Source organism: Cyanistes caeruleus, chromosome 6 (genome assembly GCF_971803275.1).
Source record: "Cyanistes caeruleus chromosome 6, bCyaCae1.hap1.1, whole genome shotgun sequence".
NCBI lineage: Eukaryota > Metazoa > Chordata > Aves > Passeriformes > Paridae > Cyanistes > Cyanistes caeruleus.
The window spans coordinates 18,181,360-18,198,318 of NC_141706.1; the positions used below are offsets into that span (position 1 = coordinate 18,181,360).

Sequence of the window (16,959 nt, forward strand, 5' to 3'; positions counted from 1 at the left end):
GTTTCCTGGCAACCCAGGGGGGAAAGAAAGGGAAGGCAAGGTAAGCATACCCTCTCAGCTTCCATAGTTTAGAGGCATTCTGGGACAGGAAAAACAGAGTTACAAACTTCCGTGTTGGAAAGAAGGGTTCTCTTCTCTCAACCCCGTGCTTTCCTGGGCTAAAGAAACTTCAAGCAGCTGGAAATGCCAGCGGGGTCCTCTCTTTACTCTATGCGGCCTCTCGCCGTGGGGCTGAGGAGAGAAACTTCAGTAACCAAGGTAACTTGACGCCAGGTAAACAGTTAGGAGAAAGAGAAGCTGGGGGTGGGGGGAGAATCACAACTAAAAGATGGGAAAAGATACATTTCAGGCTATCAACTACAACAATACTCTGCTAATTCATCAGTTAGAGTGAGAAATCTGTGTGATGTGATTAACAAACATGAACCTGCAACTAAGTTAAAGGGAAAGAGGTTTGCATGGTAAAATAAAATAGGAAATAAAAAATGGTCCTTTGCTCATTTTTGCTCTTACTGATCTCAGTGGAATTGTCCTTATTTACAGGGATCTACATCTCTTTATTTAGTACCTGTAATTAGATATGAAGTACTATGTGAAGAAGCACTAGAATAAGACTTAATATTTCTAGTATAGATTCAATGAAGCAGAGAAAGTGTTGTTCCAAAATAGGTTCTTTCACCTGGTGTGTAATAGGCCAATCCACAAACAGTCAAGGTATATGATTTATTTACAGTGCTGCACAGAAAGGGAAGCTGGGCAGCAAATCCACAGTCAGCACAACTACCAAAACTTTTCACTGTGTATACATTTTAATAAACAAAACCATTAATGTTCATTGGGTACAAGTTACCTACTTCTTTTATTAATTTATATTCTCTCTTCTATTGGTCATAATTTCTCTCACTTCTCATGCTAATTAGTAATGCATGCTCTTTCTCTTTTGAATTGATTGGTTTCTTGGGTCAGTAGTTGTGATCTTTCCTTTCCAGAATTACCTTTTACCCAGCCAGAGCGGATTCAGGACAGTTGCTGAGTTGTCCTTATTAGTTTCTTCCTTATCTTGGGTTTTGTGGCTGGGTCCTGGGGGCCTGCCCGACCCCCAGCTTCTGCCAACAGCAACCCAGATAGATGTCCCGGGGGAGAGAGCCACTGTCTGGGGTTTCCAGGCAGTCTCCAGCCAGGGGTAACCCTTAGGAGCATGGGCCAAGTCTTCAAGGTGACCAGCTGTTCTAGAAGTGACTTCTGCTCAGTGATCAGCTCTGTTCAGCCTAGCCAGCTCTGTTCAGGGGTTACCCCTGCCAATGCAGACAAGAGACGGGAAGATCATATGGTGTTCCACAGAAAGTCTTTAATGCAGGCTTCAGCAAAGGGGGCCAGTGATGATATAACCACTGATCTGGACAAAAGCTGGGATTTTTACAGGGAAGGGGAGAATTGGGAAGGGGAAGAATCGTTAGTCCCCAGTGACTGAGAAGGTCATTGACCCAGTCCGGGGTATTTTCCACATTTAAGTCCTTCACTAGTTCCTTCAGTTTCTGGATGTTTCTATGGATGGATTCTGAATGTGAAGAGACATTGAAGCAGCACATCCCTTCAAAGTCCTCGTAGCCATGTCCATGGGCAAGTAGTAGGAAGTCAATTGCTGCTCGCTTCTGTAGAGATTCGTGTCTCGTGGTTTCCTCATCTTTTAAAAGATCGCTCAGGGAAGCAGATGTTGTGTTGCCCTGCTTGCTAAGCCAACACGCCAGGTGATTTATGTCACCAAGGGCTTTAGCTGCAGATCCCCATGGATAAAACAGGGAGGCTGCAACTCGCTTTCCTATGTTCCAATTGTAAATTGGGCTGTTAAAATTTTCACCAAATTCAGTGCAGGATCTTTTTTGGCATGCCAATTCAGTTTTTTGTTTCTAATTATGCAACAATGTGATATTTGGAGTGAGGGTAGAAAGCTTTCCAAGGCTACGGGGACCCCTGTGGAGACCTGAGGGAATCCCAGCCCATGCTCAGTCACCACAGATGAAAACATTCCCTGGGGCAACACTTTGGGGTGGAGAGAGGACACAAAGTATGCGGCTGGTGTAATTACACCAATTTAAATTATTGTAAGCTTTGTTAATTGGTGATATATCTTTTATGTACATGTTTTTTGCCTGCTCAATTCCTGGCCAATGTTGACTTGGTCATCTAAAGTAAAATTTGACACAGTATGTTGCTTTGGAGGACCCCAGCAGGTCTAATTCTTGGGGTTCTTCCAGAGCATTCGGCAGAATCTTTGTCCACTCATCCCAAGTGTCTACAAGAGGATTGGGCCTCTTACCTGTGGTGCAGAGGAGCTCTGAATTAGAGACAGGCCAGTCATCTGCTAGCAAGGGAATCCCTGCTAGACACGTGGAAAGTGGGTTGTCAATGCTGCCCGTAGATAGGCACATGTTATCTTGTTTCAGTGTCCTTGTTAGGGTCACCCAAACATTATGGTTAGGCTGTGGGCTAATCCAGCCAAAGGCATGTGGCACAGTGAAGAGCATCTAAACAGCAGTGAGAGCAGTACCAACAGAGATAATTTTCATCTTTGGACAAGGATGAGGCTTCTGATAGCGAAATTTTAATTTTTTTTGGTGGAGGGGGGGGTTTAGGATTTTCTCCCTCATCCCTTTTCCCCATTCTTTCCCCCCCTTTTTCTATTTACTAAAAGCTGAGTTTGGGGGAGGTAGGTATAGGGTTTAGGGAGGTTCTGACAAGGGTTGAGGAAGGGGGCCACGAGGGTTTTTTGGGGAAAAGGGGTAACAACATATAATCTAGGGAGCAGTTTGTGGACAGACTGCATCTGGCCTATGGCTTGACTGATGTAGCAGCATCTTGGTCAGTTTTCTGTTTTGTCTGCTGTTCTGTGATGGTGTGGTCTTCTCTCTGGTTTGTGGATGATCAGTGACTCCTTGGTCTCCATGCAGAGCTGGTCTGGTTTTGTGGAAGTCTCTGTATTTTACTCAGGAGAATTCTTGTTAGTGTCCGTGCGGGCAGAGTTTGCAGTGCAGATACCGTTTTATGTTTTTTCCTGGGAAGCATTTAGGTCCAGATGGTAGTGAGACACAGGCATAGCCTCTTCCCCAGGTAATCAGTTGGAAAGGCCCAGAAACCTGATGTGTCTCTGGGTCTTTTACTAGCACTGGTGGCTTCTCAGTGAGTTTAGCTTGGGTTGAATTTGAGAAGTGGTGCAGGATTGGAGGGTCAGGCTCAGATGCTGTACAATTTAGGAACTTAATGACATAGAGTGCCTTACAAAGTCTCTCAAAAGGGGATGTAATTTCTGCTTCTCTCTGTTGTTGATGAAGGACTCTTGAGGGTTTGATGAGTCTTTTCTACAATGTATTGTCCTGTGGGATTTGCAGGTATGCCTGTATTGTGTTTTATTCCCCACTCATTGAAGAACTCTTTTAACCTACGAGAGGTATAGGCAGGTCCATTGTCTGTTTTGATGGTTTTTGGGACTCCTAGAGTGGAAAATGCAAGGAGAAAACGCTTGGTGGTATGAGTGGCACTTTTTCCTATGTAAGCTGATGCAGAAAACGTGTCAACTGACACATGCACATATTTAGACCTTCCAAAAGATGGAAAATGAGTCACATCAATCTGCCACAGCTGACAGCTGTTCAGGCCTTGGGGATCGATCCTGGTACCCATAGATGGGATCTGGTAATTCTGGCACTTTGGGCATGTTGCAATAATAGCTTTTGCTTGGTCTTTTGAGAGCTTGAACATTCTGATGAGTGCAGGTGCATTTTGATGATAAAATGCATGTAACAACTTTGCCTGAGCGAAGATGTCAGGGACATTAGCAGTTCCTACTGGCATGGCTAAAGCGTCCACTTTCCTGTTTCCTTCTATGATGGCACCTGGCCGGTCAGTGTGTGACCTCACATGCATGATATGATAAAGTTGCTTTCTGTGGGATATTAAATGAGTTAATGCAGAGATCAATTGGTGTAGTTTTGGGTTGGAAATATATTTGACAAAAGTGTGTTCTGTCCTCATAGCCGTACCAGCAACATAAGCTGAATCTATGACTAAATTAATGGGTTCGTCTTTGAATTTCTCAAAGGCTCTGATGACAGCTGCTAACTCAGCTATTTGTGGGGATCCTTCTGCTATTTGTAAATCAGATTCCCACTTTTGAGTCTTGGGGTCTTTCCATGTCATCACAGACTTGTGGGATGACCCACAAGACCCTGAGCCGTCTGTAAAAGCAGTTAGAGCTTTGAGAGGTGCCCTGCTTTGCACTAATTTCAGGGTCAGATTAAAGGCCACATTGAAAAGTTTAAGTTTTGGTATGTGGATGGAAATTTGTCCTGTATAGTTATCCAGGGTGAACTGGAGTTTTTCATTAGTCTGGAGCAAATGTTCTAGGTCTCTAGTAGTTAATGGAAGGTATATACATATGAACTCACACCCTGCAAGAGAGAGGAGGCGAGTCCTGGCTTTTTTTAATTAGATGTGCCATGATTTCCTGAAAGGTGGCAATTATTTTTGTAGGCTGGTTGTTTGTAAAGATCCATTCAAGTATCAACAGAGGGTTTCTGATTTGAAGGTCCCATTGGAAAATCAGTCCATGGAAACTGGGCTTTTCCCAGAATGACAAACTGGAAAGGCAGGCTGGGCTTGAAGTGATGGGCTTGGCATGAAGACGGCTTTTGGTGATGGTATCTCGGGCTTCTGGTGTGAAGGCACATGGAGAGTCCAGTTCTCTGCTGCCACAGAGAAGATGGAACAGGGGGGCAAAGTCTTCTGTTTTAATTCCAATCAGGGGACGGATCCAGTTGATGGACCCACATAAACTATGCAAGTCTCTCAGGGTCTTTGGGTCATCTCAGATGGCAAGCTGCTGGGGTATGATGGTCCTTTCATGAATTTGGAGTCCAAGGTAAGTCCATGGGCTGGTGTACTGCACTTTGTCCTCATGGATTTCAAATCCATCTTTTTCTATTGTTTCAATGGTCTTTTTGACTGCTTTGTCCAAATAAGTCTTTTCTGAAGAGACAGAAAGTGAGCAATGTACCACTGGCATATGATTGGGCTGTTCTTGAGGCCTTGAGGTAGATAAAGCCAATGATATCTTTTCTGTGGAGCCTCTCTGATAAGAGAGGGAACAGAGGAGGCAAAGTGGGGGCATCTTGGTGCAGCGGGATGCTGAAGAAACAGTCTTTGATGGCAAGAGTCCCATCTCGAGGCAGCACTGATGGTGAGGGCAGGCTAGGCTGAAGGGGACCCATGTCCTCAATGACCTCATTGATCTTGTGAAGATCATGTAAAAGTCTCCATCTATCCTTTCCAGGCTTTTTCAGCACAAAGACTGGAGAGTTCCAAGGGCTGGTCTCGATGATGTGGCCTTTGGCAAGCTGCTCTTCAACTAGGTCTTGTAATGTGCACTATTACACTTTTGAGAGGGGCCACTGCTTGACCCAGACTGGGTTCTCAGTTCTCACATTTCCAGGTGAGCCGAGGGGTAGATGGCAGTGCACAGTACTCAGTGGCCCCAATCAGAAATTCCATCTGGGAATGCATAAGGAAGTCCCCCACTGGGATAGAAGGTCCCTACCCCATAGGGTGATGGGGGCCCTTAGCACACATGGCTGGATGGTTGCCAGCTTGCCTTCAGGACCTTGACGATGACATTCTGCTTCCTGTGCATAGACACTGTAACACCGCCAATCCCTGAAATCATGCCTGCCACAGGCTGCAGTTCCCAGTTTGCCAGCCACTCTGAGCAGGCGATGATGGTCGCATCTACGTCAGTGACCAGCATCCCTGGTTAGTAGATTTTCTCTCCCCTGCAGAATAAGCTACACTCAATAGTAGGCTTATTTGGGCCCAAAGTCTGTGCCAGCATTATTGTGGGGTTGAGGGGAAACCTCAACCGTTCCATGCGGTTTGGTGGGAGTAGAAAAGCTTGTGCAATTGGGGTTCCCTGTGAAAGGTAAAAGGGTGTGTCTGTGCAGGACAGTTGGAAAAAGATCTCCTGTCCAGAATACACTGTTTGTACTTCTGGAAATACAAAAATTTCCTTTGGACCATGGAAAGTGTCACCTGTAATTAGGATGTCCCAGGGACCATCTTCTGATCCATGCTTTCCTGTGGGGATATGGTAAACACCTTCATCTGTAAAGTCAGTGGACAGTGCAGTTACCAGCTGGTGCCAGGTTCCCATTGGAATGTTTCCGTGTGTTGGATCCTCATGTGGCTTGCAGTGTCCCAGGATGATGTGCTGTGATGCCTCCCACCTTCCTGGTCCTGGCTGTCTGATGTGAATCTCACAGTTGGGACAGAGCGAGGATGGCTTTTGATTTGTTTGCTGTGAGTGGGGCCTTACTGTGCTGCACTGGGACTTTCCCGAATGCTGCTGACATCACTGTGGTCTCTGGGGTCTTTGGTAGTGAGTGTGGGGGTCTTGAGTGGGTGACTACTCTGGGCAGCCCTTTATAAAATGTCCAAATTCCCCATAGTTGAAACAGTGAGCATTATCTCTGGAAGTTACCATGGCAAATGCTCCAGAAACCCCTTCAGTGATGCATTTAGCAACTGCTTGGGCAACTGTGCTTTCAGTGGACAAATGGTGTGTACAGCTTCCTACCATTTATTCAATGGTGGGTTCTGTATCCAAGGGTAAAGCCCTCAAAATAGTTTTACATTGTTCATTAGCATTCTTTATAGCTAGTTTACTCAAAAGTTCTTTTCATTCCTCTATACCCTCTATTTGTTTTTCCAAGGCATCCTTTAATCTATCCAAAAATTTAATACAACTGTCATCTACCCCTTGTTTGATATTAGCAAAATGTAGTGTTAGAGTCATCTGGAGTGAGGAGCAATGATGTTCTTGCTGCAATAGCAATGTCTTGTAGTGTGTCCTCAGGTAAAGTGTTAGCTTGTTCTCAGGGTTTTAGTATGTAATTTTCTCCTGCTAACCGTTCAACAGTAAAATTTTAGCTATTTGCATCTTTAGAATATTTGTCAGATGATTTTAATTGTTTTTTCCAATGCCTTTCCCGTAGCATATATCCAGCAGGGGAAAGGAGGCATTCAGCAATATTTTTGACATTGTGTGGTACTAAGATATGCACAGAGAAAATGGCTTCAAGGCAATTTCTAAAAAGATGTGTTCCTCGTCTATGTTCTTTGGCTATTTTGTGAAGGTCTATAAGTTCTTTGCTAGTAATAGGTTGCCACACAGTTCTGTTGCAACATTCCTGCGTTTTTGAGAAGTTACTGGGAAGGCGGATATGTTTTGGGGTAGTTCCCATTCCCCTACCTGAGTGGCTTGAATTTGATTTTTTATCCAGGGGTCAGTTTCATCTGAATCAGAGTCAGTTGTGTGGATATCGCTGTCATCCTCAGTTCAGAATGCAGGGCATGCATCTATGCGATGCCTCTTTGAGTGCTCCAAGGGTGCTGGAGCGAGATATCGGGGGACCAGCGGGGCAGTCCGGCAGCGGGAAAGGGGCGGCGCGGCTGCAGTCCCAGTGCCGCCGGCTGAGTAGCAGGAGCAGGTCTCAGCAGTGCCGGGTGCGGGGTTTTGCGAGGGAACAGCGTCAGCAGTGTTGCTATGGCAGCAGAAGCCACGGAGGGGGGTCAAAGCAGTGGGACGGAAAGCCATGGGTGGGGGAAAAGCCGCGGCGGTGAGAAATCTGAGGGGGGGAAGAAAGCGGTGGGAGGAGTAGAAGGGGCATGGGGAGGCACGCGAGGGGCAGGGGTAGCCGTGGGAGGGGAGTGGGAGTCAGGGGCGCCACGGGTGTAGCCACGGGCGCGCCGGGAGCCGTGCGCATAGCGTGGGTCGGTGGCGGGGCCTAGGGCACGCCGGGAGGGCGTGGTACCGCACCCCACTCCCACTGTGCCGCCGCCAGGGGTGGCGGGACGGCCTCCTGTGCCGGGGGGGATGGGTGCTCCGGGATACATGGGGGAACGGAGAGGTTCACGCCACATGGCAGCACGGCGTAGGGATAGGGATACGATGCGGTGGGGTATTTATATGCGAGATACACAGCGGAGCTTAGGGGAGGGGGAGAGAGCCGTGGTAGTGGGGGGGCTAGGAAGAGGCAGCAGGGAAGGGGGAGGGCCGGAAGGGTTTGAGCTACGTGTGGTGGCTTGTGCCAGGGGAGGAACGTTGGGTGGGAGTGGAGTGGGTCTCACACTCTGCCCCAGTGGGTGGGGTGGGGGGAGGGGGCGGCTCCCGGCAGGAGCGGGGCGGATCGCCTGTTCTCTGGTCCGGGGAGCAGGGTGGGTATTTGCCCCAGAGAGAGTGTCTGGACGGGGAGGGGAGGGGGCTAGGTCTGGCCCTGGAGGGAACGAGGAAACAGACAGGTGAGGGAGTCGACATGGAAAAAACAGATTTGCAACTCTTAGGTGTGAGTCAGAGTCAGGGTCATCTGCATTTGAATAGAGGGGGAGAGAATCTACGTCAGAGCGATGGGGGTTGGAAAGAGATGTGTTAAAGTGAGGGGTTATTTCTACAGTTTTAGTTATAATGTGAAACGGGAATAAAACGTGTGACAGAAAAATCTCCGTTAGCTTGACAGGCATAGATTTTGGTCCCAACACTATCCCAGAAAGAGTCGAGATAAATAGAGTCCCCGTTAATGTTCAGAAAATGCTTACAAAGCCAGTGAACAAATGCTTTTAGGTTAGTCTTAGATTCCTTTTAGAGAAAGAAATTGTTAGCAGATAGGAACTGTAGAATTTGGGAATAAGTCTCTCTCAGTATGGGATTGAGAAACTTCAGTAGTTTTAACCCCATACTGGTAGTCCAGGTCCCAGGCCAACAGAAAAAAGAAAAAAATCCCCAAAAGACGCCAAAGAAATAAAGTAGCGTACAGGAAAAGCTGGGTTAACTCACAACTCTCAGATGGTTGGGTCAAAATAAAACTGCTGGCTAGGTGGTTGGCTTTTTGTTCCAGTCCTCAGGGCTTTCTCTCCCAGATGGTGAACGCGAGGGTGTTGGAACTGCCTCGTCAGATACACAATGTTAGAACACAGAGGGTGTCTTCGGAGGAGTGACAATCCAAACGGAGCTTCTGTCCCGAGGCTGCTCTGCGGGACGGCGCTCTGACTCCCTGGGCTTCAGCTGAAGGTCCAGAAGCTGTTCGGGCACAAGACTTGGTTGCGGCTGGGTCCTGGGGGCCTGCCCGACCCCCAGCTCCTGCTGGCAACAACCCAGATAGATGTCCCGGGGGAGAGAGCCGCTGTCTGGGGTTTCCAGGCAGTCTCCAGCCAGGGGTAACCCTTAGGAGCATGGGCCAAGTCTTCAAGGTGACCAGCTGTTCTAGAAGTGACTTCTGCTCAGTGATCAGCTCTGTTCAGCCTAGCAAGCTCTGTTCAGGGGTTACCCCTGCCAATGCAGACAAGAGACGGGAAGATCATATGGTGTTCCACAGAAAGTCTTTAATGCAGGCTTCAGCAAAGGGGGCCGGTGATGATATAACCACTGATCTGGACAAAAGCTGGGATTTTTATAGGAAAGGGGAGAATTGGGAAGGGGACCAATTGTCTGAGACTGGGATAAGATGACCAATAGTTAGCAGGGAGATAACATGGGGTCCTGAAGAAGGAAGGGGTCCACAGCTTAGTCACCGTGACTAGGCAGTTTTGTCTTATCTTAGGGAGTAGATCTCCAGGGAGGATGTCTGTCAGGTCTGGGCCTCCTCCACAGATCCTCTCTCTGTGTTTAGTAAAAAGGTGTCTCTATAGCTCATTTGAAGCAATGGAGAAGGCATGAGAACATAGCTAATATAATAATAATCACAGTAAGTATCCACACTTGGAGGTTCTGCCAAATGTCCTTCTGGCCTGTAAATTCCGAATTCTTTGTGTCCACTATCGGTGGTACATCCTTCTTCCCAAGCATTGTTAACCTCCCCCTAGGTCTGAGATAATTGAAGCATGTCCAGCCCTAAATGGTTGCAAAGTAATTCTGCCAACAAGTAATTTGCCTTTCTAGCACCAGGACCTCATTTAGATCTTGTTAGCTGCTCTTTGTTCCATGGATTAAATCTTCCTTCTTGCTGATGAGGCTTGAAAAGTATATAAAGAGCAAACACCAAAATCATAGTTTCTTAATAATATTTTACATCAACCAAAGTTTGCAACAAGAGGCATGCCTTTTCAAGTACAAATCACAGTTAAAATAATGTAATGTTAAAACCTTTTCATAATGCTTGCACATCCATTTTTCATTTTATATTTTAATCTTTGCAGAGGATTAGATTCACATAACTGTGCAGTATGTAGGGCTATAAATCAAGCAAGGCCTAGAAAGAGCATTCTCAGAAATGCTCAATTTTGTGATGACTCTAAAGCAATTATCAGTACCTCCATTGCTCCTAAGTTATATATCCACTACCCATAAAAGCTCAAACAGTCTCCTGTGCAAAAGGCACTTACGTGTGAAGCTGGACCACAGAATCTCTTTCTGAGTAGATACTGAGGCATGTAAAGGCACAGTTTACCCCAATACAGCAATGTGTCCTTTTAAATACAAAGTTAGATTTGTAATATATAAATTCCGGTTTTTTGCTATGGTAGAGAATTTCCCTGAGTACCTTAAACTGAGAAAACTATACTGAGCAAGGAGCTGTGCTGGCTCAGACACAATCCCTTATTTCACCTGAATATCTTCTACTACAACAATATAGGTAACTGCACATTGAGAAAGCTTGCCCAGATTGTCTTTTATCTCCTTTCCCCTTACTTGTCTCAACTCTACCATCTCACATAAAATCTCAGTAATTATTAATATGGATGTCATCTTTCAGGAAGGTACAATTGTGCCATTGTAATTTCTTCTATTTTGCTTGCAATTTCAGTGAAATAGCTGTTTTCTTAAGTATTAGTATAACATCTTGAAAAAACTTTTATCCTTGTCATACAGGATTTTCATAAACAGTAGTAGTAATATTTTAGGTAGAGAGACAGAATAGCTGCACATGGAACTTGATAATTATAAACATTCCAGTTGCTTAACAATTTAGTTTCCTATTGAGGGTTCTCAGTGTTTCCTCATGGCTGTGGTTTGCAAGGATTTTTTTGGTTGTTGATTTGGAGTGTTTTCATTTTTAAACTAGCACCTAATTAAAAATGAAGGCACTTTCAATGTTTTAGTTTTTTTGGGGTTTTTTTGTTTTTTTTAAATGCTGTTATGATCAGGTAATAGCCTCTAAAGTAATAGAGATGTTAGCTAATTAAAGCAGTCTTCCCTGTAATTTTATTATATAGGGAGATAGAAATCCTGAAAATCTAGGAACGCCATTCAGTGCATGGGGTTTTTTGGCCAAGGTTACAAATTAGTAATCTTCCTCAATGTGAAAAACGAGATTCACTTAATAAATTATAAAAAGTTTAATATAAACAAAAAGACAATTAGGAGACAAAGGAAATAAAGCAAAGGGTTAAAACGGCCGGGTGCCCTGGAGAGTTGCCAGGAACACACCTGGTATCTTGGGAACACTCTTTTTATACCCTCCTACTTGTTCCTAGATTTTCTGTGATCTAATATTTTCTCCTTATGTATACAGATACTTAACTTGGATGGGTTATAGCAGTGACTATTGATATTGGTGTGGGTAATAAGAAAGGAAGCCCAGTGTCTTTCCATGTAAAGCTTTTGATAGCATTTATAATATGGCTTTGCTGGCGTCCTAAAAGGAAAAAGGGTAAGTGACAGAAGAAGGAATAATAGGGGTCCAGTATGGCTTACACCCTCACCCACTCTGCCTATGAGGTTGCAGCTCACCGCAGGTGTTTTATATTCTTCTCGGTGGCGAGTTGTAGTGCCCAATCTGGTCTTGCACCCTATTTCCTGTTCACTTCTTCTTTTCTAATTTCTACGCAAATCCTTTTTGACACCTTTTAACACTAGTTTCCCACCGTTTCTCAGGTATTTCCCACTCAACATGCACTAGTAATTTCCCATCTGCAAAGAAAAAGTTGTCATTTAAGTTATTAATAGATAGTTATTCTTAATTGGCACACAACACTTCCTGCAATGAGAGGCTTAACTTTGTGAACCACAATACCTATTTTTCTCTAATTTAAACACTTATATTTAATCCAGCTAGCATGTCTCGTATTGGGATGATTTAGACAAGGTATATGATGTGGCACTGATGGAAGTTGTGATTCTCCCCCCCTCCTTTATACAAATCACAGGCAAAAGCAAAAATATATGAGGATCTCCCAACCAAAACAGGTCCAATCCTCCTGTTTGGATTGGGAGTTTTCCTCCCCAAGGTGGATATCGAAAGTGTCCCAGAACTTGTCCAGGCAGGACTTGAAACTACTGATACAGGCTTGGTCTTACTTCCCAGTTAGGCGTGATTCTTAGCTCATCTCTTGGATCACTTGGATTGTCTCAGTTCATTACCGTCCGTCTCTGCTCAAGAGTCCATTTGGTTTCACTTGGTTTGGGTGTTATAGTCCAGTCCTCAGCTCTTTTGATCTTATTGGTGTGAATCCAACTTCACTCTTTGGTCCAGCTTGCAGCTTCTCTGCCTTACTTATCAGTAGTACCTGAAAAGGACTTCTTAATGACGCAGGGAGAGTGAAAACATCACAACAAAATTTTCTATCAGTATTCTTTAAAGTTCTTGGGTTAAACAAAATTTAACAGTCAACATAGGAGCCAGTCTCTTTCTGTGTATTCAAATTAGTTAAACAAGAAAGGCTAGGTTAGTTTTGACTTCAAATAAATTACATTTATTACCTTTTTACCCTTTGATTAATATTTACTTGTTTAGCTTCACAAATTTCTTCTATCAGTTTCTTAGAACAACCCCCTTCTTTTTAACAACAAGAGTAGAAGAAAGAAGGGAAAAAAATAAGAGAAAAAGAGATCCTACTTCAGGAAATTAAACACCTTGATGAGGTTTTCAGAATTTAGCGCACAAGACTACTTTTGCTTTGGTCCCATCATCCACCGGTCCGTTTCTCGGCTTTTGTTCCATTCTTTCTTTCCCATTCACAGCAGTTCCTCAGGCTGTCTATCTCTCTCCTCTCCTCCCCTGCTGCCGCAGCTCTGGGCCAAGCAGGCTCTGTTTCAGCAGCTCGTTCTGCAGGGTGGAGCTCATAGGCCGCCACCTGTGTGCAGACCCTGGGGGCAAAGCCCGTGTCCCGTCTCTCTCTGCTGCGCTGTCCCTTCACACACAGGACTGGCATGTTCAAACACACTCAGCTCCCACCACAGCCGAGGGGCAGCGCCCGGAGTCCACAGCTCTCTGGTCTGGTGCTCAGCTGCTGGGCTGGCTCACTTCTCAGGCCGGCAAGCGCTCCTGGCAACCCTGTGCCCCTCGAGACCCCGGCACAGACACGGCGGGTCCCGCTCCAGCAGCGCCCCTCACAAACCGCGCTCCACACCCTTCACATCGGGTGGGAGAGGACCAGTGTCCTAGTTTAGGGCAAATCAGGAAGGAAAACTCCAAATGGGGATCTCCACAGGGAAATGCCCCTCCCCACCAACGGGTCCGGGAAAAAAAAAAAAAAAAAAAATTCCATGGAGACAAGTGGAAAAAGCTGTTTATTTAACAGAAATTGAGTAATATTAAATAATAAAACCTCTTGCTGTTCGATGGGATGGTAAGTCTAGGAAGAAAAGTCTTTTTTCATGTGGTGCAGCTCGGCTCGCTCAGGTTCTTATCAGTCCCTCCAGCGCTGGAAAAGTGCCGAGGCCCAGGCCCCGGTGGGCCACAGGCGTGAGCTCCCGGGGTTTGGCTGGGTGTGCAGTCCAGAGCAGGCTTGCACAGATCCAAGAAAATTGGAAAAAAACAAAGGTCCAGGGAACTCCTCTGCCTCAGCTAGCTAAAACTAACTAAAAGTCAGAGAGAAGCTCTGTCCCGCTGTCTGTCCGTGCTGCAGACAACACAGTCCAGGAGCGGGGTGTGTGGGAGTGATGTTTTCCTTAACACACTGCGCGCTTCTTCTTTCCCCTCTCTTGCTTTCAAAGACAGTCTTAAAGGTGCAGGACTTAATATATAACATAAACCAGACGATTGGGGATACCAGTATCATAAAGTCACCCCAGGACATTCCACCCCTTATCCCCATATCATCAACTTATTATCAAAATTAATATATATATATATATTTTAACCCTACAACACATACATTATATACAGACAAGGGCATTTATTCATAATCTTCACCCAACCATCAGATCTCCCTGAGGTACACGTTGTGTTGTTCCATCTTTCCTCATTATCCACCATGTGCAACCCTGTCCTTGAGCAAAAACAACTCCACGAATGGGTTTGTCTGTACTCGAAGTAGAATTGATCCAAACTGTCTTTCCTAACAAACCTCTGATATGTACTGCTGGGACCTTGTCTCCGTCTACTTTATGCAGGGGCTCGGATTGGGCTGGGCCTGCTCGATTGGTGGAACCTCGGGTGTTAACTATCCAGGTGGCCTTTGCTAGATGCTGCTCCCAATTTTTGAAAGATCCCCCACCCAACGCTTTCAAGGTAGTCTTTAACAGTCCATTGTACCTCTCCACTTTTCCCGCAGCAGGTGCATGGTAAGGGATATGGTATACCCACTCAATGCCATGTTCCCTAGCCCAGCTGTTTATAAGGCTGTTCTTGAAATGAGTCCCATTGTCTGACTCAATCCTCTCAGGGGTACCATGCCTCCAAAGGACCTCCTTTTCAAGTCCCAGGATGGTGTTACGGGCTGTAGCATGAGGCACAGGGTAGGTTTCCAACCATCCAGTGGTGGCTTCTACCATTGTGAGCACGTAGTGCTTGCCTTGGCGGGTTTGGGGCAGTGTGATGTAGTCAATCTGCCAGGCTTCCCCATATCTATATTTGGACCAACGCCCACCATACCATAGCGGCTTCAACCGCTTGGCCTGCTTGATCGTGGCACATGTCTCACAGTCATGGATAACTTGGGAAATACTGTCCATAGTTAGGTCCACCCCTCGGTCTCGTGCCCACTTATAGGTGGCATCTCTACCCTGATGGCCTGAGGCGTCATGGGCCCATCGAGCTAGGAACAACTCTCCCTTGTGTTGCCAATCTAAGTCTATCTTTGACACTTCTATCTTTGCAGCCTGATCCACCTGCTCATTGTTTAGGTGCTCTTCATTAGCCCTGCTCTTGGGGACATGGGTATCTACATGACGGACTCTCACAGACAGTTTCTCTACCCTGATGGCGATGTCTTTCCATTCATCAGCAGCCCAGATTGGCTTTCCTCTGCGTTGCCAGTCGGCCCTTTTCCACCTTTCCAGCCATCCCCACAGAGCATTGGCTACCATCCATGAATCCGTGTAGAGGTAGAGCTTTGGCCACTTCTCTCTTTCAGCAATGTCCAGGGCCAGTTGAACAGCTTTGAGTTCAGCAAGTTGCCTTGATCCACCTTCTCCTTCAGTGGCCTCTGCGACCTGTCGTGTGGGGCTCCATACGGCTGCTTTCCACTTCCGGTTCATCCCTACGACCCGACAGGAACCATCAGTAAACAGAGCGTTGCGTGTTTCTTCTGCTGGCAGTTGGTTGTACGGTGGAGCTTCTTCAGCCCGTGTCACTTGTTCCTGCTCCTCTTCATCAGTGAGACCAAAGTTTTCACCTTCTGGCCCGTTTGTAATTATCTCCAAAATCCCAGGGCGATTCGGGTTTCCAATACGGGTGTGCTGCGTGATGAGGGTGATCCACTTGCTCCATGTAGCGTCAGTGGCGTGGTGGGTAGCAGGAACCTTTCCTTTAAACATCCACCCCAGCACTGGCAGTCGGGGTGCCAGGAGGAGTTGTGCTTCTGTGCCAATCACTTCTGAGGCGGCTTGAACTCCTTCATAGGCGGCTAAAATTTCCTTCTCTGTGGGAGTGTAGTTGGCTTCGGACCCTCTGTAACTTCGGCTCCAGAATCCCAGTGGTCGGCCTCGAGTGTCCTCAGGCACTTTCTGCCAAAGGCTCCAGGACAGACCGTGGCTCCCGGCTGCAGAGTAGAGCACTTTCTTCACATCTGGTTCTGTTCTGACTGGGCCAAGGGCTACTGCATGAGCGATCTCCTGTTTGATCTGAGTAAAGGCTTGTTGTTGTTCAGGGCCCCACTGGAAAGTGTTCTTTTTGCGGGTGACCAGGTAAAGAGGGCTCACAATCTGGCTGTACTCAGGAATGTGCATCCTCCAAAAACCTATGGCACCTAGGAAAGCTTGCGTTTCCTTCTTGCTAGTGGGTGGAGACATTGCTGTGATCTTATTGACGACCTCAGTGGGAATCTGACGCCGTCCATCTTGCCACTTTACCCCCAGGAACTGAATTTCACGAGCTGGTCCCTTAACTTTGCTCTTCTTGATGGCAAAACCGGCTTTCAGGAGAACCTGGATGATTTTCTCTCCTTTCTCAAAGACCTCTTCAGCCGTCTTTCCCCAAACAATGATGTCATCAATGTACTGCAGATGTTCTGGAGCCTCACCCTTTTCCAGGGCAGCCTGGATCAGTCCATGGCAAATGGTGGGGCTGTGCTTCCACCCCTGGGGCAGTCGGTTCCAGGTGTACTGCACTCCCCTCCGCGTGAAGGCAAACTGAGGCCTGCATTCTGCTGCCAGGGGAATGGAGAAAAATGCATTGGCAATGTCAATTGTGGCGTACCACTTCGCTGCCTTGGACTCCAGCTCGTACTGGAGCTCCAGCATGTCCGGCACAGCAGCGCTCAGAGGTGGAGTCACTTCATTCAATGCACGATAGTCCACAGTCAATCTCCATTCTCCTGCAGATTTACGCACAGGCCAGATGGGGCTGTTGAAGGGTGAGTGAGTTTTGCTGACCACCCCTTGGCTCTCCAGTTCTTGGATCATCTTGTGGATGGGGATCACAGCATCTCGATTTGTCCTATACTGCCAGCGGTGCACCATCGAGGTGGCAATTGGTACTCGCTGTTCTTCCACCTTCAGGAGTCCTACTACAGATGGGTTCTCTGACAGTCCAGGCA

At 46.5% G+C, this 16,959-nt stretch overlaps 1 protein-coding gene and 1 pseudogene across 17 annotated transcripts in view; one reads left to right on the forward strand and one right to left on the reverse strand.

Moving 5' to 3' along the window:
* Positions 1–16,959, forward strand: part of LUZP2 (leucine zipper protein 2) — a 270,446-nt gene that overhangs the window by 22,546 nt on the left and 230,941 nt on the right. For 5 of the 16 annotated variants that reach the window (XM_086895398.1, XM_086895397.1, XM_086895402.1 and 2 more), the window contains exon 1: positions 7,375–7,664. The exons of 8 other annotated variants lie outside the window; for them this stretch is intronic. In XM_086895398.1, coding sequence (XP_086751524.1) covers positions 7,390–7,664 — 275 coding nt within the window. In that variant the 5' untranslated portion in view covers positions 7,375–7,389. Of the gene's footprint in view, positions 1–7,371; positions 7,665–16,959 lie in introns of those variants that run through there. 3 more of the 16 variants (XM_086895396.1, XM_086895399.1, XM_086895403.1) reach the window with 2 other exon arrangements.
* Positions 1,279–6,775, reverse strand: LOC147652483 (uncharacterized; annotated as a pseudogene). Its single transcript, XR_015288630.1, has one exon. The product of XR_015288630.1 is annotated as an uncharacterized LOC147652483 (transcript).